This window comes from Heliangelus exortis, chromosome 1, assembly GCF_036169615.1.
Source record: "Heliangelus exortis chromosome 1, bHelExo1.hap1, whole genome shotgun sequence".
Lineage (NCBI taxonomy): Eukaryota > Metazoa > Chordata > Aves > Apodiformes > Trochilidae > Heliangelus > Heliangelus exortis.
This window is the reverse complement of record NC_092422.1, coordinates 40105961-40131490: the sequence shown is the minus strand read 5'-3', so window position 1 is coordinate 40131490 and position 25530 is coordinate 40105961. Positions and strand designations below refer to the sequence as shown.

The 25530-nt window shown below is 38.2% G+C and overlaps 2 protein-coding genes across 3 annotated transcripts; one reads left to right on the top strand and one right to left on the bottom strand.

The window, feature by feature from the left end:
* Nucleotides 1-2539: 2539 nt before the first annotated feature.
* Nucleotides 2540-19182, bottom strand: BORA (BORA aurora kinase A activator). Of its 2 annotated transcripts, XM_071740719.1 has the most exons (15): nt 19125-19182; nt 18950-19069; nt 18103-18273; nt 16805-16911; nt 14839-14884; nt 13488-13569; nt 12518-12574; nt 11738-11794; nt 10239-10456; nt 9078-9231; nt 7634-8235; nt 7142-7273; nt 5414-5591; nt 4855-4945; nt 2540-4516 (listed from the first exon to the last, which is right to left on the bottom strand). In XM_071740719.1, exons 3-15 carry the CDS (start codon nt 18256-18258, stop codon nt 4480-4482), a joined length of 1917 nt encoding a protein of 638 aa, XP_071596820.1. In that variant the 5' UTR covers nt 18259-18273; nt 18950-19069; nt 19125-19182; the 3' UTR covers nt 2540-4479. The 2 variants fall into 2 exon arrangements, with proteins under 2 accessions (XP_071596820.1, XP_071596830.1); XM_071740729.1 differs by lacking the exon at nt 18950-19069 and having other exon boundaries at nt 19070-19141.
* Nucleotides 19183-19475: 293 nt separating this feature from the next.
* On the top strand, nt 19476-24000 carry MZT1 (mitotic spindle organizing protein 1). The gene is made up of 3 exons (XM_071740706.1): nt 19476-19549; nt 22408-22553; nt 23893-24000. The coding sequence occupies exons 1-3, from the start codon at nt 19501-19503 to the stop codon at nt 23914-23916; spliced, it is 219 nt and encodes a 72-aa protein (XP_071596807.1). The 5' UTR covers nt 19476-19500; the 3' UTR covers nt 23917-24000.
* The last annotated feature ends 1530 nt before the right edge of the window (nt 24001-25530 follow it).

The window sequence follows — 25530 nt, the reverse complement described above, 5'->3', positions numbered from 1 at the left end:
AGCCTTTCCTCATAAGGGAGATGTTCCACTCCCTTAATCATCTTAGTAGCTCTGCGCTGGACTCTTTCAAGCACTTCCCTGTCCTTCTTGAACTGAGGGGCCCAGAACTGGACACAATACTCCAGGTGCGGCCTCACCAATGCAGAATAGAGGGGGAGGAGAACCTCTCTTGACCTACTAACCACACCCTTTCTAATGCACCCCAGGATGCCATTGGCCTTCTTGGCCACAAGGGCACATTGCTGGCTCATGGATGAAGGAGACCAAGCTTTCTTTGGGGTGGTAGCTCTAGAATTCTGCAAGTTCATTTTAGTGCAACAATCCTCCAACGTGCCTGGGATTACAGTAGTTTTCATAGACTGGTTCTGTTGATGCCGACTCCCAGCACTCAGAGCCAAAAAACTGCAGTCCCATGTACTAAAAAAGGTTCCACAGTCATCTTTCAAGAGTTAAGACCTCACAAACTTACACAGTAGTCACTTCTCAGGGCTTTCCTTGGCTGATGCGTGGGTCCCAGTTGATATCACTTGGCTACATGTACTCAGCTTCCTGAATGTTGTCATTGGTGTTAAAGGATTGATCAGATTTACAAAGTGCTTTTTATAAAAGGAGACAGAATCACAGAGAGTGAGGTCTGGGAAAGCACCTTGAAAGATCAAGCCCAACACTCCTGCCAAAGCAGGGTCACTTACTGGAGGTCACATAGGAACTTGTCCAGGTGGGTTTTGAGTGTCTCCAGAGGAGACTCCACAACCTCCCTGGGCAGCCTGTGCCTGTGCTCTGTCACCCTCACAGTGAAAAAATTTCTCCTTGTTTTTGTGGAATCACCTATGCTCAAACTTGTATCTGTTGCCTACTGTCCTATCATTGGGGCATAATTGAGACGAGCCTGGCACCATCCTCCTGCCTCTCTCCCTTTACCTATTAATATATTAACAATGAGGTTGCCCTTCACTCTCATCCATGCTGAAGAGACACAGCTCCCTCAGCCTTTTCTCAGGAGACTTTCCACTCCTATAATCATCCTGGATGCTCTGTACTGGACTCTTTGAAGCCGTTCCCTGTCCTTCTGGAACTGAGGTGCCCAGAACTGGACACACAATACTCCAGATGGGGCCTCACCAGGGCAGAGCAGATGGCGATTAGAACCTCTCTTAACCTACACACCCCCCCCCCCCCCTTCTAATGCACCCCAGGATGCCACTGGCTTTCTTGGCCAGAAGGGCACATTGCTGGCTTATGGTGATCCTTCCGTCCACCAGCACCCCCAGGTCTCCTTCCCCTTCCAAGAGCTCCCAAGAACTCAGTTCCCAACCTGTACTGGTACTTGGGGTTATTCCTACCCAGATGCAAAACTTTACACTTTTTGTAGTTCATTAAATTTTTCTCTGCCCAACTCTCCAGCCTGTTTAGATCCCTCTGAATTACAGCACGGACTTCTGGGGTGTCAGCCACTCCTCTCACCTCTGTGTCATCAGAAAACTTGCTGAGAAGACACTCTCCTATCATCAAGGTCATTGATAAAGATGCTGAACAGGACTGACCCAGCCCTGATCCTTGGGGGCTCCATGAGTCACAGGTCTCCAGCTGGACTCTGCCACTGGCCACCACTCTTTGGGCTGCAGCCAGTACTTAACCCATCTCACTGCAGATTGTTCTGTCCCCCATTTCCTGAGCTTGCTCACGAGGATGTGATGGGAGCCTGTGTCAAAAGCCTTGCTAAGGTCAAGGTAGACTACACCCACTGGTCTCCCTGCATCTACCCCTTCAGTCACAACATCACAGAAGGCAATCAGATGAGTCAAGCATGATTTCCCCTTGGTAAATCCATGCTGACTGCTCCTGATAAACTTCCATGTGCTTAGAGGTGACCTCCAGAACAAAAGCTGCTCCCTCATTTTTCCAGGGATGGAGGTGAGGCTGACTGCCCTGTAACTGTCTAGATATTTCTTTATATACAATTAACACACTGAACTGATTGCAACAGAAAAAAAAAAACATACCCCCCCTTAAAGGAGATGCTTTTAGAACAGTGGTAGCACAATTAAAGGCTTATTGGGAAGCTTTAAAAAAACTGGCACTACACTTTTAATTCAGGACCATATATTAAAGTAACTCAACCCATTTTTTAACTGTAGGTATGAGAAAACGTTTGCCAAGCTCCCTTTGTTCTCCAAGGTCCCCACCCACACAATATATGTTATAGCCAGCATTCAAATAAAAGGCTGCAAAATGTAGCAAAAAAACCAAACAACCTAGGTATGAAAGAGATGTCTTTATTCTGTTCCACTACTTAGTTGTGTGTGTTAAAAGACAGTAGTAGTAAAAAACTACTGAAGTTAATTTAATGTAAACAATGACCGTTTTGTGCAACATGTGCCAACCCATGCATCAAGTACAGTTAGAGAATGGTCAAATGATTTCTACAATAATTTGCACAATACTTTTCTTCTACAAAACAATGATACAAATATAAAAAATACTCACTTTTTCATAAAATAAATAATTCACATCGAATTGAAGACTACAAAATAGGACAGACAATACAGGCAATTTATTTGAGGGATCTTTAATTATTTGACACATTCACCCACTTGTGTAACTTTTCCCTTATGTTTAAAAGGATACTCATGCAGGATGCAAGTAAATATTCAAGTTACTGCTTTTTTCAATTCATGAAGATTTTGAAAGCTTCTGATCATTGAACATAGTATTATAAAGAATAAACAATTTTAATTAAAAAAATAAAACCAAATCTTAGTTAGATATAGCACACCAAACAGTTCAGGAAACAGATAATTTGGACTGCCCTGCTTCTCATCTTCCCCTTTACATTAACATTCTTACTATTTTTAGACAATCACTCTTGCAAAAATAAATCCTTCGTGCAGTCCAGAAATCTGAAATTCGCCCTTTCAGTTGATTATTGTTAGAGAATTATCATAAGAAATTGAAAGATGCAAGGTCATAAATAACTTTTACATTGCAGACAAGTTGTTTCCTGCTTTTGAGCTCCAAAGCTTACACACTAAAGATAAGAACATTCTGAAGACGCTGTTCAGTAAACTGATTTTCCAGAAGTGCTAATTTGCTACTTTTAACAAAAAGTATCCCCTTTAAAAGTTATGAATTCAGTGTATTTCCAGCTCTTTGCAGGGCTCTGTTTTAAGACAGAGAAATAGATAATTTGGGACATCAGGTTCAATTATTGGCACTCTGGTATGTGTTACAAATATTTCAATTGCTACATGAGTAAATGTAATGCATGTCATGTTTGCTGGTTAGAAATCTAAAGCAATTTTAAAAATAACTTTTGCAGTGTTGACAGCTAACGTCAAATGATGTTTTATTGATAGTGTAGAAGTTTCCCTTTTTAAGTAGATTTTTCAGGAAGCCTTCACTGATCAATTTTTCCTTCAAGTATTTCTAGAACTGTTCAATTCAAGTAACACTTGCCCAGAAGTCACAGATCTAATACATTGCTTTTCAATGCTATACAATTCCATTCATACTTCCCCTCCTTTTGAGATTTTTTTAAAAAATATTGTCAGTTGCCTTCAAATGTAGGTCTGACACAATGGTTTCAGGCTTATTGTGCCAGTAGCTACTCATCAGCCATGGTCTATCACTTTGGTAAAAGCCTTTCTGTGGTTGTGGAATAGAACAGGAAGCCCAACTTCTGCCCAGCACCCTGTGCCTAGGTACCCTTGCTCTGAAGAGACTGAGAGACTGTTCCACCTGCAGCACATACTAGAATGGACTTTACTCCAGAGCTCTGCAAACACAGTGCCCTGAAATCCCTTCTCTCTTCTTCCCCTCTTAGTCACTAGAACATAAGGTTTACCATATGGGATTCCCCCTTGCTCCCCTTCACATTTATTTTAAAAATCCAGGAGTTTCTTTTAAACAAATCCAAATCAAATTTAATCAAATCTGATTTGATTAGGCACAGGGAGTTCTGGGCTTCTAGATCCTCATTCTTAGAATTTTGTTTAAAAATTTTTTTTCTTTTATGTATCAAGAATACTTTTAACAATAAGTGGCATGCAGAAAATAATTATATTTCTAAATATTTATCTAAATATTTTCATTATTTAAGTAAGCAACATAATAGTATGTATTGGGAATTAAATGTGAGAGACAAGTAATACTTTAATAGAAGTATTTCTTGTTTAATAGAAGGGAGGCTGCATCATTCTCTTTATGATGTACTGAGAACAATTAACCTTATTGCACCTTCTTATGTTTCTTCAAAAGGGTACCAGAGCATTGATTGGGAAGCAAGTGGTTCTTAGGAGACACTGGTGAAGTCAGGTGATTAACTTCAATATTAGTACTAACACAACTACTAGAGTAACAACACTATAATTTAATTTTAAAATAACCAATAGTACATCTTAATACATGTAAAACCTAACTGATAAATACAGTTCTAAGACTAGGAACTGTTTGTCTAGTGGGAGAGATTTTATTTTCCTATTAAGAGATATCCATCACCTGTCCTTTTCTTCGATTTCTGTCAAACCAAGGAAAAAACTGTCAAAGAATTGCTAAAAAGCTTCTTCTGATATACACCTTATTTCATTACTAAGAGAAATAAACTTTTCTTTTTAAATTGTGGAAAAGTATGTAATTCCCATAACTGTAACGGAGTTTTCATGCAGCTGTTTGCAATGAAAACTTAATTAAAAGTATTAGCCTGGTATTAAAAATATTGTAAACACAGTTTGCATTCTACTGTAAAACATACACATATTCCAGGGACCCATTTCTGGAACACTGGTTTTATTCTTTCCTAGTAAAAGCCACAGCTGAGTTTCATCACTGTTACTTTAGACTGATATTAACACTCACCCCTCTCCTGCTTCCTCAGCCCTGATCTCATCACACCCCCAGCACTTCACTTCTGTCCAGTGAGTCTTTCTTGGTACCAGTGCTAGTATTCCTGAAGCCACACAATAAATCTCATAAGGGAAAAGGCAATCTAAAAAAATAACACTACTTTCCTTTCTCTCCTTCCCCAAAGAAAAACTTCCCTTATGCCTGTATGAATTGTCTCAAAATGTAGGTGGTTTTGCAGTTACACTGGCTCCTATACACGTTAGCTTAAATTTGCTCAGCCTAAAATATTCCTCTTAAAGCTGAAGTGATGCCCAAACTTTAAAAACAAGGCTCCTCACAAAGAACACAATTCTGACAAAAAACCTACTATGGTTTCTTGTTTCCAAGTCTAGCTGCCTTAATTTTCAAATGGATTGCTTAAAAATACCAATAAATTTATTAATAAGACCTGAAAAATCCCACATTATTTAAAATCTCCTTTAATATATATCAAACAATTTATTACATTTACATTAAAAAAGCAAAATGTTATGTATAATCCAGGTAAGTTCTCCATCAGAAAACTACATACCATTTTTGTGAAATCCCTGAATTTGATTTTCAGTTTTATGTTTCCAAGAAGAAATGTTGCAAGTTGCATTTTGCCCAAATACTGTACTATGTGGTTTTGCTTTTTGGAAACAGGATTGCTTCTCTGGAGATTTTGCTCTCAGCAACTGATTGTCCTTATGGTTTAAAACGGAACACTCCTAGGTTAACAAGGAAAAGGTCATTTTAAAACCACTTTCACAAAAAAAAAAAAAAAAAACAAACAAAAAAAACACACCACCATCAAAATTACTATCTGAAAATTTCAAGTTACAGTTAGCACTTTAGACCCCAGCTCTCCCCTTCTGAAATGAAGAATTTAATGTCTTCTCTGTACAAATCTTTGAAATGTGCTGTCACCAATTACCTCCTTTCAGATCACACATGCTCTGAATGAGGCAGACTGAATTCTTTCAGACAGCAATGTCCATGCTTTTTTCTTTTAATTATCTGTGAATTCTGTTGCAAGCTGACTGAAGCATTTAATGCCTCCACATTGAAATCCTAATCCAAAATGCAAAGTTTGGCTTCGTCAGGATCTAGCAATTGAAAGAGTAGAAGTGGGACAAGACAAGTGCATGGCAGTGGTGACTCTCTATGACACGTTGGATATTACACAATTCACTATGATGAATGCATTCACACATTTAATCCATGTCCAACATGGTGACTGAAGCAGGACCTCAGAGTAGATGGGTATTTTTAGAAGTTAAAGACAAAATACCCATCTATTCTTCCAGTAAGGGCACCATTATCCTAATCTTAAATGAGCAGAGTTCAGAATCTGATGTCAAAGGTCTGTAAGACACCATCCATCTGCTTTTTACCTTGACAGAGAAGTGGCTATTAGCATGTCAGATACAGAAGGGATGTCAGGGATTAATGGGCTTGAGTCTTTCTGTAATCTGGTCAGTACTATCTCCTCTTCAGACTGTATATGACACTAAATAGTAGTCCCTTAACTATTAAGTTTATATGCCTGTAAGATCATAATTAACAATGAGAGGAAATGAACTTTGCTCTGTTCTCCAAAGAAATGAGAATTGCTTCCCATTCTCTGGAAGAACTCTTTCCTATCAGTCACAAACTTAAGAGCTTGGGAGTCTTGCCAGATACATACTGTCTTTTTTGTTGGGTTTTTTTTTTGATATGTTTTTAAGGGCTTGTACTCAAAATACTCTACCCAAGCAGAAAGTTTCCTACAAAGTCAGCATGCCAGGCAGGTATGGTCCACAAAGCTTGAGGATGGTTTATGTAAAGAAATAACAGATAATTTTTCCCAACACATGTGCCTCTCCACAGGCTTGCATTTAAAAACTGGGCAATAAAAGAAACAAAACCAAAAGCAAATAACATCTAAAAAACCCCAGCAAGAACAATAGAAATAAAAATTAGAGACAGACTAAATCTGTCTGTCTCTAGACAGACTAAATAAGCAGCATCACAACTACACTTTATGTACATACCTCAGTTTTCTCTGAAACAGCCTCTGCCATTGACATAGAAGACATGGATTTTATTGTCAATATATTTGGCCTGCAGTTAGCCTTTGTTTTTGACATAATATTTGCAATGCTGCTACATTAACATGCTGCCTATTATCACCTGACAGTCTCTCCCCTCTACTCAGGCTCCCTGAAACTGAATAAAACAGGGAGCAGATGATTTAGATGGGAAGTCTATCACTTTTGTATCAGAATTTAACTCCTACCTTTGTTCTAAGAAGCTGAGATTTATTCTGAAACACGTTAGTATTCACATCAATTTCTCTGCAACTGTTTTCAGTCCCTGCAGTATCCATAATGCTGCTTCCACAAGTCTGTGTATTATAACCACTGTCCACCTGAAATCAAGAAGCAGGGCTTTTAAAGTGTACTGTAATTTACCTCAAATTAACCCCTCAGGTTCTCATATCTGGTATGACTTCCATTTGATTACCAGAACTTAATTCAACAAACTATCAGTTAAAAGCAAACTAAATGAGCCTGTCAGAATTATTTTGAAATAAGTAAAATGTATTATTGCACATAGTAACACAAAAATGGAAAAAGATGGAGGTTTGGTGGGAGGAATAAAAGTCACAATACAACCTGCATTGCACATCCAGCAAAAGGAATTAAGACAATTACTTCCAAAATGGTATACATACTAGAAGTATGTCAAGCTCAGTTGTACAGAGAATGAAAAAACGTTTTATTTTTACCTGAATACTACTGTTGTCACAAGGAATTGCACTGCTTTCTGCAAGAGGTGACATGCACATGCGAGAGTTTTCAATACTGAAAGTAATCCCTGTCATAAAACTGGTCATTGGTGCATTGCTGTTGCCAATTGTTTCTTTTATCCACGTGTTTTCCTCTGACACTTCAGCTGCATCAGCCATATCTACAGTATTATTTTCCTTTGAGCCTTCCATATCCCGAAAGGATGACAACCTTTGATGACAAGCTTCTGTGTGATCTGGTGCAATAGACACAGTTGTTACAACGAGATGTGTACCATGAGCAAAAGTATCACCATCTTGCTGACATAATTTTATTCCATTATCCATTTCTGGGAACAGAGCTTCTCCTGGAGAAGCGTTTTCCTTGTCCTCCTCATCCTCACTGCGGTTCTCAACTGCAATGGGTATTCTGATGACAGAAGTCTGATACTGTGCAGTTCCTCTACATGCTCCAAGCCTCATGGGTGAACAATTTTTAATTGGAGAACAACCATCTATATAAGGACTTCTGGCATTTGAGGGTGTCATTCTGTTGGAGGAAGAAGGAATATCTGGAGAACGAAATGTAAATTTTCTTTGGTCTGTAAAAAAAAAAAAAATAAATTATTCTATTAGATATTAGGCAGAGTTGAAGTCACCATTCTCAAAGCACTACAGCCAAATACATAGGCCTTAAAAAACAAACAAATAAAAACCAAACAAAACCAAACCCACAAAATACCCAACAAACAAAACCCCAACAACCTGATCCCAAAATGAATGCTGGAGAGGGACTATTTGCAAGGGCCTGTAGTGATAGGATGAAGTTAGAGAAGAGCAGATTTAGACTGGACATTAGATGTTCTTTACTATTAAGGTAGTGGAGAAATGGAACAGGTTGCTCAGGGAGGTAGTTGAAACCTCCCTGGAGATATCTAAGGTTTCACAAGGCTCCGAGCAACCTGATGTAATTGAGGGTGTCCCTGCTTACTGCAGGGATGACCTTTAGAGGTCCCTTCCAACCCAAATTATTCTATGATTCTGTGACAGTTGAAGATGCAGGGGGGCTGGACTGGATGACCTTTAAAGTTCCCTTCCAACCCAAGCCATTCTATGATTCTTCAGTCAGTTTAACTTCAAATAACCTTGACTATCACATGATCTGAAAACTCAAGACAAACACTCTTTATCTAGTTAAAATGATTCAGGTTGTGCCAAATCAGAACTGTCACCTGACTTAGTGAAGCATATGGCTTTAGCCCCCCTCCTCACATAAGATTAGCCATTTAATTATTTTTTTTTTAATTTACTTCTATAAATGTGTCCCCTCTCTCCAGGAGGAGACTGCTAGTCTCCAAACAGAACCAACTTCCAGTAAGAATGAAGCAGTTTTTATAAAAATACATAAATCAAAAAGAATAATACATATACAACTAAATCATACCTGACAGTGGTGTCTGCCTTATATGAAAAGCAATTGGTGAAAAAGCAGGAGAACCATTATGTGCAGGAGACCCCTCTGGAAATGTGGGGCTGGTTATACTTCCCAGGCTATAAGCCCTTGTTCCTCCCTGAATAGGACTGGATGAAAACTGACCCTTCAGTTAAAAATAAAATAGAATAAATAAATCACAAACCTAAAAAGAGCATATTTTCATGTCAACTTTAACTAATATGTATATATAAAATGTTTTGAAATTAAAAATAATATAGCAGCACTGAGCAAAACAACACTGTACAATGACAAGGTCTATCAGTAGTTTAGCTCAAATATTCCAGTTGCAGCTCCACATTTGGACTTTATACCTGCATGTAAGAAAACACCAATGGACTCACACTGTCACATAACACCAACTAAGACTATAATATCCATTATATTTAAGAACTATGAGAAGCCTAAACAGGAAACTAATGTTATTTGTGCATATTATTTAATCTCACTTAATCTTTATTAACTCACATTACGGCAGATGAAAGCCAATAACTATATTTTAATGGAATCCATATAATCTGAATATTTAACTCAGCAGCAGACAAAATACTTTTTCTCCAGAAAATGGAATAGTATTTGTGATCTTGCTTAAAGTGGATGGCACAAAGAGTCCCTTCCAGCAGTGTAATTATGATGTAGGAATTCTTTACTAGGTTACCATAGTGAGGACTTTTTTTTAAGCCACACTCCTGCTGAGGTGGCTTTTTGCTGTGCACTTACTTCAGCCACCAAACAGATGAAACCATACCACACCTTTAGCTGTGTTATGTCTACCTGGGAGTAAGCTTCATCTCACTTAATTGAAAAAACCAGACAAAAAAATTACACTTTTTGTTCCCACAATGTTTTTCTGAATTTGGAAGCTAAAAAACAAACAAACAAAAATCCCACAAAAAGAAACAAACACACACCCAACCCCCCCAAAAAAATAAAAGCAAACCAAACAAACCTTTTGGTCTAATACCTACTCTGTCACAAAACATTTGTAGCTTTTTACAAAGAGCTGTTCATCTTGAAGTCTGTTCTAATACAGAACTGGTACAGCCTACTTTAAGAACCACTTTGGTGCTAGTGAAGTCACATCCCACCCAGTCCCCAAAACAAGCTACTTACTGAGCTAGATGTTTCCAGAGGGCTTCTGCATCGGACTGGAGATATGTCAATTGAACAAAGCATTCCAAGTTGCTGATTACCACATGGACTATGCAAAGAATGGGATAAACACTCTGATACACTTCCATTTTCTTCCAAAAAAAGCTTTCTTCTGAGTGATGAAGAGCTCAGATTTTCTGGAGACTGATCTGCAAATTCATCGGTTCTAAAATATTCACCTAGACACATGGAGAAGTTGTTTCTATTAAAATGTAAGAAAAAAAATTTCCACTACATTTATAACTAAATTAAAACATTTAATGCCTTTTAGTAATACATCAAGGAATTAATCTAATTTAGGCATCTATTGCAAAGGATCCTTTGTCATCATTATGAAAAGTCCATTCTGTCTGCCAAGGTTCCACTTCTGCCAATCATCCTTGAATACTATAGTCTGTATCAAAAAAAAAAAAAATATTGGCTGCTATCTACTTACTAGCCTTTTCCCAAAACCTTAGTATTATTCACATGTGAGTGATGAACAAGAAGTTACTATACTACCTAAGCATGATGAGACCCATTTTCAGGTGTCCCTGAAAATGCTATGCTCTGATAGTCATGGTGATTGATACCCAACAGCAAAGCAGATTCAGCTCAAAGAAAGTCACAGCAGTGAGCAGATTACAGTAAAAAAACCACACAAATCTTTACAAAGACCCATTCAAATATGCTGAGGTCATTTAGGTCATTTAATTTTTTGGTCTTGACCTGTTCTAATATTGATTTAATTATTATTTATTGTGAGAAGAAAGCTTTGATGAATTCACATGAACTCACTGATTTGTTAAGATCAACCACTAAAGCAACAGTTCTGGTGTAATTTTGATGGCACAATCATAGTTGTGAACTTCAATATTGGGATAGTAACATACAGACAAAAACCTCAGAGCTGCCTGTACCCACTGTTCCCTCCTGTATTTGACCTCTAAGCCCTTTCTGGGCATTTCCAGTCCACTTGCCAGAGAAGCTGGCAGCACTTGCATGATACAGCAGTTATAACCAAACAGTTAATTTGGCCTTTTCCCACTCAGCAGTCACAGCTTTTTTGCCATCAACACTGCCATGGCTCCAGTTAAACTAAATAAAAGCACAGAATTATACCCATACCTTGGCTTTGCTTAAAGCCAGCAATCCAAGTCAAACAACTCTAGGCTCAGAGACATGAAGGGGTCTTATCTTAACTACCTTTTATGCACCAGAACTATCAACCAATTGCCAGTTGTTCTCCATCTCTCTCCTCTTTTATATTCATGTCTACAGTCAAACCAGATCATTAGAGTCAGCTGTCCCATGCAACAGGCAGTAACTGTCTATTTTGAACACATAGTTAAAACTTTCATTCATACATTAGGTTATCAATATTTAAGACAAATAGAAGACAGCAAACAATAGAAACACAAATTTTCTATCAGCAAACAATAGAAACACAAGTTTTCTATTTAGGCTTTTGTAAGACATACCTAGTATTTTCTCTAGATTAAAATCCACTGGCAAAGACAGTACTGTCTGACAAGCAGCTGCAAGGAATATAACCAATAAAATTAGCTCTCAGTGACCTTTTACTAAAACCATAGAAACCAAAATTCACTTTCAAATTGCATTGCAATTAAGTTACAGTTGCAATAAGGAAAAACAGTAATTAAAGCTAGGATTCTGATTTAACACTATACGGAGCACATTCAGGACGAGAGATAAAAATACAAGGGTTGTGAAGTAAAAGCCCCTAGAGAAGCATTCTTAACTGAGGTCTCAGAAAAAGGGAAGGATTCAAAACAAAACAGGAGTAAAATCAGAATATCCTGGAGAAAAACACTACTTATTTATGTAAAATGAAGTAGTTTAAAATATGTCTTAAGATTTCTGGTATTTATTTCGCAGAGAAAATAGCAAAGATTCTCTAACCCAAAATGACCCACCAAGATAAAGGTTTCTAGAAACTGTAATTTACCCATAGACTTGTGGCTTATATTCCCCAAAGAAGTACATACATTAGGTTGGCAAAAAGGCACTCTACAGTCTACAGGTAACATCAGTTTTTACTTGGGAAAAAATATGCAAGAGTATAATAGAATTAAGTTACTAAGAGAAATTTGTATTAAAATTAATAGTCAATACAGTACAAGAAAAATTATTTCTGCAAGAATATTAAAAAATTATTTCCTTTTGAAATTAAATAGCCATTAAAAAGGGGTTATTTTGATTCAGATGTACTGTAATTTCAGACGCTGCCTTTTACTTACCATTGCTTTTCCCAGTTAACTGTCTTCCGATTGGAGAAATCTTATTTAGATCTATAGCTGTGTAACAGGTAAGAATAATATTTAAGCATGTGTTACATGGAGTTTTGAAACCTAGCAGCAGCAAGTTAAAATATTTAATAAAATTAAACCAAACCTTTGCATCAAAGTTTGGGGGATATTAAAAAGGAGTACTGAAAAAAGGTTACCATTATAAATGATTAAATGAATTTCAGCACTTTTCTATTGAAAAAAAACCTTAGTGAAATAGCATCAACTTTGCCCTTACCTTTTTCTCCTCAACTCAGCCTCATCTACTGAGCTTATGCTTAGCCAAACAGGCTGTGTTCAAGTAAAACTCATTTCCAGAAAATCATGCAGTCTAGACTTGAAGACAAAGATGAAGAATCTACCATGTCACCATTTTTATACAGTTAAGGAACACTTTAGATAATTTTCTTTCACTACTCACTTTCCAGTTCTCCTAAGATTGTGGCTTATGTTCTCTGCCCAACTGATGATCTTAAAATTGCCAGTTAAAAAGATACTACTGACAAGCTATATATCATTGATAAAAATTTTATAATTTAGCCTTCTTCCAACATCTTGCAAAAATCCTGAAACACTTGTTTAAGAATTTCCTACCAAACAATACTTTATTGATGACATTTGTCCAGTTTATAATCTATTTACTATGCATTCTGTTGGTTATATATAAACTTGAATTACAGCATTGTTATTCAAATTTAATAATGTTATAAACAAAATAAACTTGGAAAACCCACAACCCTATGTACAGTGACAGTGAGCTAACAGGACACTGAGAGGACAACAGGAATTTACAGAGCAATTTACATGTTTCATCTTATTTTATTGGTTCTCAAAATCTAAATGATTAGTTGAAAAAAAAATTATTATTGATAATTCCTTCAAATGGTAGATAATTTTGTGTGGGCACATGAAAGCAACTTACACTTAGTTGAATTAAACTGAGAAACTTGCTTGCCTTCATGTTGAATCCAAGGAGAAGGAACTATGAGCCTTTTTGTGAAAAACTGGAGTAAAATAGAAACAAAACCTTCTTAACGGTTGTAAAAACTGAAGACTCAAATTTTAACTTTAATTACTTACAAATCAGAACTGTCTCTACCATACTTATTGCACAGTAGTCTACCATCATTCTTTCCAGTTCATTAAATTGTTGCATTTTGATAACTGAGCTTTTTCACAGATATGCTAGACACTGCAGTAAAATTGGAAAATAAAGGTTTTTTGGCAATATTATTAGTGTATTTGGCTAAAGTGGTTAGCAGTGAAACATTTATGAGTATTGGCATTTCAATCTTCAAACCAGAAACTCCATCTTCTGTCACATCTACACTCTATGAGCACCCTGATGCTGAGAAGATGCACATTGGTACCTACCTTCAAGAAATACATAGGAAATCCTTTTCCCACGATAAAAGCAAAAGCAAATGAAAACCACCTCAGCTTGAATTTATTAAATACAATATCTATTATCTTATCATCTATTAAATACAGAGACATGGTTTCAAGCTGTTTGGCTGAATAATCCACTAGAGGATGTCTCACAAAGAAGAAATAGCCTTTTTACTGAAGATTTAAAACAACAGAGTATCTTAGCTGAAGGTCAACTACATAGTACTTTCATGCTTATAAAATATATCTTTCTGTATAGACAGAGAAACTGATAACAGCATGATACAATATAAGGAGGTCAGTAACACTAAGGAAGACTTGTCTACCAGAGTCTTATTTTATTTTATTGAAATGAAAATAATGCTGAGGATTTCTATAGTGAACATTTGAAACCGTTTACTTTTCCTTCTCTGCTAGGTAAATGGAGAGTAAAAAAATAAATGAAAAATGGATGAAAACAATTACAAGCTACCAGAAGACAGTCTTGCCTCCAACTTAGCAAACTTTGGGAAACAAGCAAACAAACAAACAAGTCTGGTTCTGCTGTATTTTTCAAAACTGCAAGAAAAGAAACTAAGCTACCCAGCACTAGAAGTTATTGTAAAAACAAAAACAAACATTAGTCTTAACCTTTAATTATTTGTAATTAAACATTCCCACTAACCAAGAAACATGAAAGAAACAAAATCTGCTGTTTTGACCTACAGGTCTGTGAAAGAAGATGGGAAGAAAAAGACTCCCAAATACAACCTCAAGGGACAAAGACACAAAATTACTTTCTCACTGGCCAGTAAAATATAATAGGCTATTCAGTTTTGAAATACATTTTTGTAGATAAGTAGCTAAAACAAAGCCATACTTGATATCATAGATAGCTTTATTACCTCCTCAATAGCTTTTTGCCTTCTGTCTTCTGTCTCCTTATCAATTCTAAGTAACGAATGAAAAACAACTCAATTATCAAAACCATCACATAACTGAAAAAAAAAAATTAATAAAGTGCAACCATATATCTTATATGCTTATATATCTATATATGCTTAAGAAAAACATAATAAACGAACCATACTAAACCCTAAATCTTATGTTTTAACTGTTATGTGCAATAATCTTATACTATAAATTTAGAAACTTTCAGTACTTTTCAGTTCCTTCAGTTCATCTGAAAAAGATCTGTACCATTTATAAGTATATATCTGCAAATCTTTTTTTTGTTGTTGTATCAACCAGTATTTTTAGCTGGACAAAAACTCAATTGTAACTTTTCTTCCAAAATAATCCATTTAGTTATGCTCACCTTGACATATGAACATGGCAAATATTCAAGTTGATACGAGATTTGTCTCATAACAAATCTCACTACAAAATCAAGCAGAATAAAAAACTGAGCTCTTAAAACTAAAAGAGCAATAGAAGATACTCGAGGAATGTTCCTATACTCAAATTCCTGACACAGCCCACTTTCCCAGCACAGAGTTCCCCCTTTCAAATAGACAGCCTGCCATATTTTCCTCAATTCAGGAAGGCCCTAATAGCCTACCAGAAACAATGTAATCAACACTCTAAAAACATAAGGCTTAAAACTTTATAATATATAAAAAGCATCAGAGTCTGAAATTCACTGGCTATTACAGGAAGACTGGGAAACAGATGTTAAGAAAAATACAGACATTAAGACATGGTGATTCAGATACTGAAGAAGACAGTTACAGTCTATGTATTACTGTAGAAAGAAATTCATATTATTTCTGTTTCTGCTCAAAAAGGGAGAAGTACATTCAGAAAAATGGGTCAAATTCAGTTCTTTAGTATGAGGGTGGTAAAACACTGGGACAGGCTGCACAGAGAGGCAGTAGATGCCCCATCCCTGGGAACATTCAAGGACAAGTTGGATATGAACAACCTGATCTGGCTGACGGCCTTGCTCATTGCAGGGGTCTGGATTAGGTGACCTTTAAAAGGTCCTTTCTGACCCAAACCATTCTGTGATTTTATGAATATTTATAGGATTCTCATCTTTAACAGCCTTCCATCTGAATTCCATTCCACTAACAGGACTTGAAAGCCCTGTAGGCATAAGCAGGATGGAGGATTGCATTACTCTATTGCTATGGCACTTCATGCCATGAGGTTCAATTCTTTGTGAAAGGTCATATCCAAGAAATGTATGGGAGTGTCTCCAGGATTCAACATTGTGGCCTTTCCTTGACTACCTTCTCTTGGCATGCTCTGTACCAGTACTGTGAAATACTATGCCTCAAGCTGAACTGTGAATACCAAGACTGTTTTACTTATTTGTTTTCCCCATGGAGGCTGTATTCAGAGAAAGGAGAAAGTTGAGATCAAGATCCTGAAATTGCTTCAAGAAACCAGCAAATGCCTTCTCAAAGACAGCAATCTTACTGGTTTTCCCTCCTTCACATTAAGTCCAATCTATTCTTTTCAAAAAGAGTACTGGCTTATCTAAGCTTTCCCAGCTCCACCCTTCTGCAGGAGTCCCAAAGACCAAAAAAGGGGTACATTTCACTGGTCTCAGTATGGAACACCCAAGAAGATACACTGTGTTGTGACAAGAAGCAGAAGAGGTAATTTGGCCACAACCACTGACAAGACAGACTCACAACCATTGGCAAGATCCACACAGAGTGGAGCAGCAGTTCTTAACATTAAAAAAGAGTGGCAGAGGCAGCATCACCTAAATACTATATCTGTATTAAGGACACAAAAAATCTACAGTAAAATATTTGAATAAAAAGTTTTTTATGCTGTGTTGAAATGTCAATAAAGCAAAAAAACCCAGTATTTAGTATTCAAGCTAAGTTAACTGCATAAAACCAGCTGGTAAGTTACCTGGCATGACTCAAATACATTGCTTGGCGTCGAACATCTTCCGAGTCAATTTCCACAGGATTTATTAGAGCAAGCTGATCTATAGACCATCTAAATTTTCCTGGTGTCTAAAAAAAAAAAAAAAATTAAAAAAGAAAATTGGACATCTTAGTGCTTGCCTAAAAAGAAAAAAAACACTACACAAATTTCACTGGAACAGAATCGTAACTTCCATATAGTTCCTGTCAAAAACAACAAAAAGGGCTCCTATTTATATCTCTTAAAAAAAAAAATAATAAAAAGTAAATCAATCAGGCTTCTTCATCTTGGTAGTGGTATTAAAATGATGTACAAGATAATATTTAATGGGAAGTTATAGCTATTATTTAGAAACTGAGGTGTTAATTTCTTCTCAGTTTCTGAGGCCATACCTACTAATGATACAAAACTTGGGATAAAATTTAGTTGCTTCTAGACTGCCATGATCAAAATGTGATTGCACGAAAGCCTGGTGTCCATACCTAATCCAAGTTATCCAAATACTGGAGCAGCTTTTCCTTAACCTCACATTTTCAAGAACTTAGGAGTTGGAACTCCATTATGTATCCTCCAAAATCTTCCTCATAATGCATAGCACACAACAAAATTCAGAAACAAAGCACCTTCACCTCTTTAACAGTGAATTAAAAAATCCTGGTCAAGTATAGTTGAAAAATGATTACCAAGCACTTCTTTTCAGCTCAGCATTATCTCTCCTGTTTCTCAAAAAATAATTCCAACTGCAAATCAGTACATTATTTGCAACTAAACAATATTATAAGTACACAAAATCAGTAACTTGGTTCTGTGACTATGCAGATAATAACAGAAGTGCAATTAAGTTTTACTTGCATCCAGCCTGCTTAGCACATAACTGAGAACTGGGGTTTTTTTCCACTCTATGTGGGACAAGATCACCACATCCAACAACAGTCCTTTATTTGCTTTTAGCTGGTTTTGACACTTACTGACACTGTCAAAACCAGCTATTATGCTAGTCTACTGATACAGTGAATATCTGAAGAAAAAAAACAAAACAACACAACAGGAAAGTAGGAAGACTAAGTGACAACATTAATATTAAAAGCAGTATGTTCCTGCAATCAGAACAAACATCAAATGCTAACCCAAAATTCTTTGGGTTACTGTGTACATTAAATATGCTTTATAATTATAAAATTATGCTTTTATAATTAAATATAGGTAAAATACACTTCTAATGCATTTCAAAATATTAACACTGCATTTGTATATTTACACAGCTACAGACTAGATCTTACAGATGAGGATTTTGTCGATTTAAAGACTGAAGGACTGGAGACGATCTGCTCCTGAAGAGTATAATAATCACTAGGGCTTTCAAAAGGATTCAGGACTGGGACTCGTCCTGGAGTTTCTGGTGTTATCTGCATTTTAGCTTCTTTTGTATCGGCCATAACACAAAGCTATACCTGGGAAAAAAAGAGAAAAAATGAAGGGGTGAAAAAAAAAAAGGTAAGATTAATTTTCACTTTTTAGGATGATCCTGGAAGTTTTGGGAAGAGAAAATCAATCATCTTGAAGGCGCCAAAAACGTTGAAAACTGAAACGAAGTTATCTTTGCCTTGGGCATGTAAAGCTGATAAATAAGGCTGATATAAGAACCAGTAAAAATAAATCAAACCTGTGGAAACTGACACAAGAGAGTGGGTTCGGGAGCGGTTGTTGTCCCCGGGCACCCTCGGAGCTCTCCCTCCCTGCGTTACTCACAAACTCGGTAAAAAGCGGCGAGCTGGGCCAGCCGGCAATCCCCCCACCCCTCCCATCCCCAGAAGGTTCTGGTAGCAGCAGTCAAGCCCGGGAGGCGGGAAGCAGCCGTGCCGGCGCTGAGACGCCCGGTGCTGCCCATATGGCAGGGAGAGCCGAGGAGGCAATCACCCCCTCAGAACGAACCCGCTCCGCTCGGGCGCTGAAAACCACCCCCTCCCCCGCCTCTACATCCCCCGAGGGGCTCCCACGGCTGCCACAACCCCACACCCCACCCACCCCCGCCAGACCCTGCCCCGGCGGCTCCCTCCTCAGGTGGCCAACGGAACCGGAGCCTGGGGAGATGCCCCCTCCCCCCCCTCCCCCCCCGCCTCGGCCCACTTCCCCCCCAAGGGCTCTTCACCGTCTTCCTCAGAGGAGGGTGACACCGAGCCGAGCCCCAGGACGCTCTCCTCAGCCTCCAGTAGCCCGATGCGAGGCCGAGGCCCGCGCAGCAGGTACCTGCCGCCGTCACCGGGCCGCCGTCACCGGGCCGCCGTCACCGGGCCGCCGTCACCGGGCCGCCGTCACCGGGCCGCCACTACGCCCGCTCATGCTCACCCCAGATGACTGCGGCCGCCCCCCCAGCACCGGGCGGCTCTTTAATTAGCCCCACCCCCCCTCCCTTCGAGGGTTCTGCCCAATCAGGACGCGCAGCCTCTCCCCCCAAGCCAATGGCAGCACCCCTCTCTCGAACGGGCCAATCGCCAGCGGCGCCGCCACACGAATTCGAAAGAAGTCCCGCCCCTTTCTTTTCCGGCTGGCCAACCAGGGGGCTCTCCTCGCCGCGTCACGTGGGGCCGGCGGGGGCGGGAGGATTTGAACGACGTTACCGGAGAGGGGCGGCTCAGTTCCGCTTCCGGGTGGGGGGTGAGGGGCGTTGCGGGGTCGCCATGGCGAGCAATGCCGCCAGCCTCAACGCCGTGCGGGAGACGATGGACGGTGGGTGGTGGAGGCGGCGGGGAACCGTGCTAAGGGGCGGCAGCTGTGATGGGGGAGGGAAGGAAGGCGGCAGGCAGGCAGTCCGTCCGCCCGTCCAGCACCCTCTTCCACCCCTGCTCGTCGAGCCGGCAGCCCCTGGCCGGTTTATGGCGTCTCCGAGCAGACCTTCGCCCCTCTCCGCAGGCTGCGGGGCCTGGAGCTGGCTTTTAATTAGCACCGGGGCCTCTCTGTGGAAAGTGGTGTGGTTGGCAGCTGCTGAAGGAGTTCATGCGTCTGATTCAATTTTACTTAGTGGTTGCTTCTGAAACACTCCTAGTAGCCATGTACTGGTCATATCTTTGGACCTTTTGTGACCAGCTGTTTAATTTAAAATAACGTTATTTTTCAGTGTTTGTAAATGTATACATCTACTGTTATGATGATTTTAAATGTTTTTTTGTTTGTTTGTTTGTTTTGTTCGTATTTAATGGTTTCAAACTTGAAGAGGAGAGATTTAGGCTAGACATCTTGAAGAGATTTTTTTAATTTGAGGGTGGTGAGACACTGGCACAGGTTGCCCAGGGAAGTTGTGGCTGCCTCTTCTCTGGAAGGGTTCAAGGCCAGGTTGGATGGGGCCTTGGTCTAGTGGAAGATGTCCCTGCCCATATAGGGGGCTTGGAACTGGATGATCTCTAAGGTCCCTTCCAAGTCAAACCATTCTATAGTTCTATCTCTAATATGCTTTTCAGTCTTGAGATTCTGTTCTGTGATTCTATTTTTTCTGATTATTTTAAATGGTAAGTTGAGGTGAATGTTACCTGGTTCTGTGCTTCTTGGATTTAAACTGTGTTGTGCCTGGAAGGGGGAGGAAGGACCAACCCTATGGTGCTCTAATTGGTAGCACCTGAACTGAATTGAACCTTGATATACACCCAATCTTTATGGGTTTATGTAGGCTGCTAGAAATCCCCTTATGTTTGAACTTTTATTGCACTCAATAAATTGTTTTGGGGGTTTTTTATTGTTCAAAGTAACTTTAATCCTTTGAAACTTCCACTGTAAGTATTTAAGATGCTTCGGTGAAGTAACTGAAAATGTAAAGCATGATGATAGAAGGGTCCATGTGCTCATCATAATGTGGGAGTGGGCTAGATGGCCTTTAAAGGCTCCTTCCAACCTAAACCAGTCTGTGATCCTGTAATGGGTAGAAAATGTATCTGTAGGATAATGCTATTAGACCTCTTGTAATGGAACGTGAAATCCATGTTCCACCCTAGCTTGCTGCAGAAGAAAAAGGCACCTAAGATAAGTAAACAGGTTGATACTAAAAAAAAGTCTTCTTTTATTGTCTGTTGTAGATTAGATGAGTAAAATGCTTAACCTAGGATTTCAGATACAAATATTTAGCAGCTGTTTTGTGCAAGACTGTTTTTAAGAACTTTTTTAGGAACCTAGTGACGACAACTCTTGCTGCCATAGGAAATTGAAATTTCTCTTTAGTTAGATTTACTGCTGTGCCTCCAAATATGTTACATGCTTAGCAAATGTTATTATAAGCTTTAAATGGTTAAAGTAAGAATTGTTTATCTCTGGGAAGCTGTCAGTCTTAGTTCTGTAGCTCTTAATGTTCAATGGCACTTTATTGCAAATCCATCAGTTTGTTGCTGCTTTATGTGGTTGTTGAAGACACTTTCTTGCAGACAGGGTGTGCACGTGGAATGTGTCTGGAAGGGTTTGCTTTCATGAAAGTGGGAACAGAAAGCTTTGTTGTGGAGAAGGAGGCTCCCTTTGTGGTGTGTAGCTCTAGGGATTTGGACCAACAAGCTGCTTTCATGTCTTAAATTTGTGCATGTTCTTAATGCACCCTACTTGTGTGGCCTTCAAGAATATTATCACTCTTTGAGGTTGTTTTTTTCCTAGCATCTGGCATTTCCCTGTGAATTCAGTGGGATTCACTGGGTGCATTTGGCCTTTGGTGTCTTGGCCTGGGTAAGTGTGATGCTGAGGTTCTGCTGCAGAAGGTCTTTGGTATAAAGAAGTAGAATATTTTCATAGCTGTCAACTGGACAGCAGTCATTTTCCATGCTGGTTTTATGTGGTAAGACAGACCTTCTGCTTCACTTCTAGTTTGGAGGAGGTTTGTTTTTGGAAGCAGTGTTAATAACATCTGTTTATAATCAACCTGTATTGCTAGAGGCATAGCCTCAGGATGGAGATTACTGTAGCAGTCAGAAGTAAAATCTGAGACTTGTTCTGTTACATATGTAACAGCCTGTATTTTAGAATCAAAGATTAGGGACCTTCCAGGGAGGATTTGGAAGACAGACAGAGCTTTGTTTCTGCACAGAGGTGATTGGCATGTGGCACTGGCACTGCTCTATGTTTGGGTCACTTAACAGTGAAATAGTATTGCTTATCCTTAAACCAATATTAATGTCAGACCTAAAGACAGGTTTAGCTATGGAAGGAGATGACTAGGAAATTCCTGACATTCTCTGTAAAAACTTTTAGTCCATTTTAGTTGGACTTCCTCACTATCTAGAGTTCAGAAACATGGATTATCCTTACAGCCTGCCTTTTACATAATTGGAAAGCATGTTAATTATGGAATTATTGAATTGCATGTTTTATTTTGAAAACCCATTATCCAGCATTTAGTCTGCTGAAGCAGAAGAGCCTGGTATTTATGTTGGAAGCTGTGGCTTCCAGCTTATGCTACAAAGCTGAACATGAATGCTGCTGTTGAGGTTCAGACTGCTTTCCCAAATGCTCTGTTCACAGACTTTACTGTAGAAATTAAATGTTGATGGATAACACTTTCGATCATGGAAATTTCAGAGTCTGTAGGGACTAAAGTGCTTTCATTTTTTCTGATGTAGTTCTTTTTGAGATTTCAAGAATATTAAACACTGGCCTGGATATGGAGACGTTGTCTATTTGTGTGCGGCTGTGTGAGCAGGGGATAAATCCAGAAGCATTATCATCTGTTATTAAAGAACTGCGAAAGGCTACAGAGGCTCTAAAGGTAATGCTTTTGCTTCAAATCATATAAATTTGGTTTAAGATTCAGATGTATGTTCAGCTTGATGTACTTCAATTTGTAAATCGTACTTCCAAGATATGACTCTCTTAAAAAATAGGAAATTTTTAACATAGAGAAGGCAGTGAATACAACTGAATGGAACATGAAGCAAACAATGTTATCATTAAAAACTTCTCGGAAATAATTAGGTTGGGTTTTGGTTGTTCTTCTTCCTTAAAAAAAGGTAAAGGTTTTTACTCTAGGTTTTTATAGTCACCATTTGCCTCCCTAGCTGCACCGTATCACAAGTAGACTGCTTTTTTTCCTCTGTTAACCCTTATTACCTCATTTTTACAACCTCAGGGCTAGTAGTATGGAGAAGTACTTGTAAACAGGTGCACACAGCTTGATAATGTAATCTTTACCTCTTGTTTTTACCACATCAACCTGTGTTTCAGTCTCTCTAAAAACAAATGAGGGGATTGATGTAAACACATTTTTACAATGCATGTATCTCACAGACAAGAGTGGAAGTCTTAAGGTTGCTTAAAGAGTCACAGATAAAGATATCAGGAAAAGGTGATTTTTAAAATTCATATTTATAGAAGTGCCACTAACAATTTGATGGCAAGGTTTGCTCACTATGTGGAAAGGGCAGGTAGGGGTTGGGAACAGATGGGAATGATATACAGGGTCAAGGGAAATAATTAATACAGGGATAGGAGAGAATGTTGGGAACCAACTGGAGTGATTTGCACAGGAATTAGGGAAAAGAATGAGTAAGACCTTTCCATTGAATCACAAGATTCAGAGTGGACCCCTTTGATTTCTGAACTCCTTCTCAGAGTGGAGTTTGAAGGGCAGCTGAACTGAACTGATTCTTAGTCCCAGATTTGGTCAATGGTTTACAACTAAGGGGTTTTAAGTGTAGGGATTTCAGTGTAGTGCCAGTGTAGTGTTTTATGTCAATAATTTATGAGTGGGAGTAATAATTACTGTATATGTAAATCATACAAAGAAGTAAACTAACAGGAAAATAAAAATCATACATTTAGCACTTCTTGAAAGCACTGGGGTAAAATGTGCAGGATAGATGCTTCTTAGATATAGGATATACATTTTAACAGGATCAAACAGTAATGGCTGTGTAAATAAAAGCTAATGGCAATTGACAGCATTATTTATTAAAAAAACAGAAATACTCTTTAGAGAACAACACCACACAGTTTTCACTAGTAGCTTATTTTTAGAATCTAAAGTTCTCCATATAAAGTAGTTACAAGAAAAGATAAAAGTCGATCTACTTTTGGTGACCTGCAATAAACGGTTTTTCTGTTTCTAGGCTGCTGAAAATATGACAAGCTGACATGGGAGACAATTTCTGCATGAGAAGAATGCCAAGTTAAAGTTAACAGAGACTGTGAAGATTGCTACTCTTAAAAAAGAAAAAGCGAAATAAGTGTGTACAAAGGTTTCAGAATATTTCTGTATTGAAAAGGATGAGGTGCAGAACAGCTTTGAAAAGTTTGTTTACTAAGATAAGTTCACTAATAATCACATTACTTGGTATATTTTGTGCATTTGTTCTTCTTTGACAACCAGTATTTTTAAACTGTCTCAGATGCTGCATATTTGCTTAATTTACTAGTGTGTAGCAATGAATATTGTTACGATTGCAGCTTGTTAATTCATCCTTTGGAACTGTTCATATATTCTGGTTTTTATCTCTTGCTTTGAAAAATTGCATATACAATTTTAGTTTTGCTTCGTGCACCAGATAGGAATAAAGCCCCTCCTGACTTTATCTTATTAGAGTAAGGGTTGTGACTGAAGTCTCACCCTGAAAGTAAGAAATAAAGCACTTTTGATAACATAGGCAATGAACTGTCCTTTTGATTCTGCATGCTGGAAAAAGTATTTTTAACTTGGATAACAAAAGGACTTCAGCTGTTTGTGCAGAAATGTATGTAAATTTAGATTCTAGATTATGTGGAATATTTTATGTAGTTCAGATGCTACATTTGTTGCAATTTTTTATGATTACTAGATCTAAAAATAAAGGCTATATTGTTACATCTAGTTAAAAGCAGGTATGAGGAGCACTGGATTTTGTTGATGGGAATCAATGGCTTTTTAAAAGTAATTTGGTATAGGAATGTCCCATTCAGCACTAGGAATCTTCACTGATGCCAAAACAAATGTTTATTGTATAAACAGTAATCTCTATCATGAAACTGTCCAGTAAATATCCTTAACATCCAGGAATTCTGTTTCCTAAGAAGATGGTTTTCTGTGTATTCCTCATTTGCCACTGTTTAAACTTTTTCAATTTTTTTGTTAGCATGGTTTCAAGGTGTAGTGCTACTGGGACTTAAATTAACCTCCAAGGTTAAAGAAGTGGAGCCCATTTGGAAATTTACCTGGAATCTTGCTTAAGCCAAACTGTATTTGTGCAGTGAGAAAAAGTTCTTTCTATTGCGAGTTTACATCACATGCTCTCTAGGTCATAGCTCTACAAAAAGTGATCAAGAATGCTAAATACTTTGTATTGCTGGTGGAGACTAGAAAAAATATACTATACTGAATCACTTTCCCTTATTTCTAGTTAGCCTGTCCAATAAAAAATAATTGCAGGAGGATACTTTGAACTTCTGGATAACCATGCTGGAGGCTTTTAAGTGGTATCAGTTTACTTGCTCATGTAAACAGTTGAAATCCTTTGTAAATTGGTGTTGTAACTTCAAGATTATAGCTTTTGCATTCTGTGTGTAATGCTTTTTGAAAACATTAAGGTATCTCTAGTATGAAAAGATACCAACTATGAAATTTATTTTGGGAAATCCAAAGTCATTTAAACATCATGAAAACACCAGGTCAGATCAATAAATTAGCAATTTGCTCTTTTACTTAATTTTATTTGGACTCTGATACATCTCAGAAATGAGAAGATTGGGTAGTGTTCTTGTTTCCAGGAGCCACA

What these genes read in the sequence shown, in the direction of transcription:
- BORA (XM_071740719.1), bottom strand. Translation starts at nt 18,258, where the DNA reads ATGGCCGATACAAAAGAAGCTAAAATGCAGATAACACCAGAAACTCCA. An exon ending in TCAGTTTAATTCAACTAAGT is followed by an intron (nt 12,575 to 13,487) that starts GTAAGTTGCTTT and finishes CCTGTTACACAG; the next exon opens with CTATAGATCTAAATAAGATT. An exon ending in GTGACAACAGTAGTATTCAG is followed by an intron (nt 7,274 to 7,633) that starts GTAAAAATAAAA and finishes TCTTGATTTCAG; the next exon opens with GTGGACAGTGGTTATAATAC.
- MZT1 (XM_071740706.1), top strand. Translation starts at nt 19,501, where the DNA reads ATGGCGAGCAATGCCGCCAGCCTCAACGCCGTGCGGGAGACGATGGAC. An exon ending in CGTGCGGGAGACGATGGACG is followed by an intron (nt 19,550 to 22,407) that starts GTGGGTGGTGGA and finishes TTTCTGATGTAG; the next exon opens with TTCTTTTTGAGATTTCAAGA. An exon ending in AGGCTACAGAGGCTCTAAAG is followed by an intron (nt 22,554 to 23,892) that starts GTAATGCTTTTG and finishes TTCTGTTTCTAG; the next exon opens with GCTGCTGAAAATATGACAAG.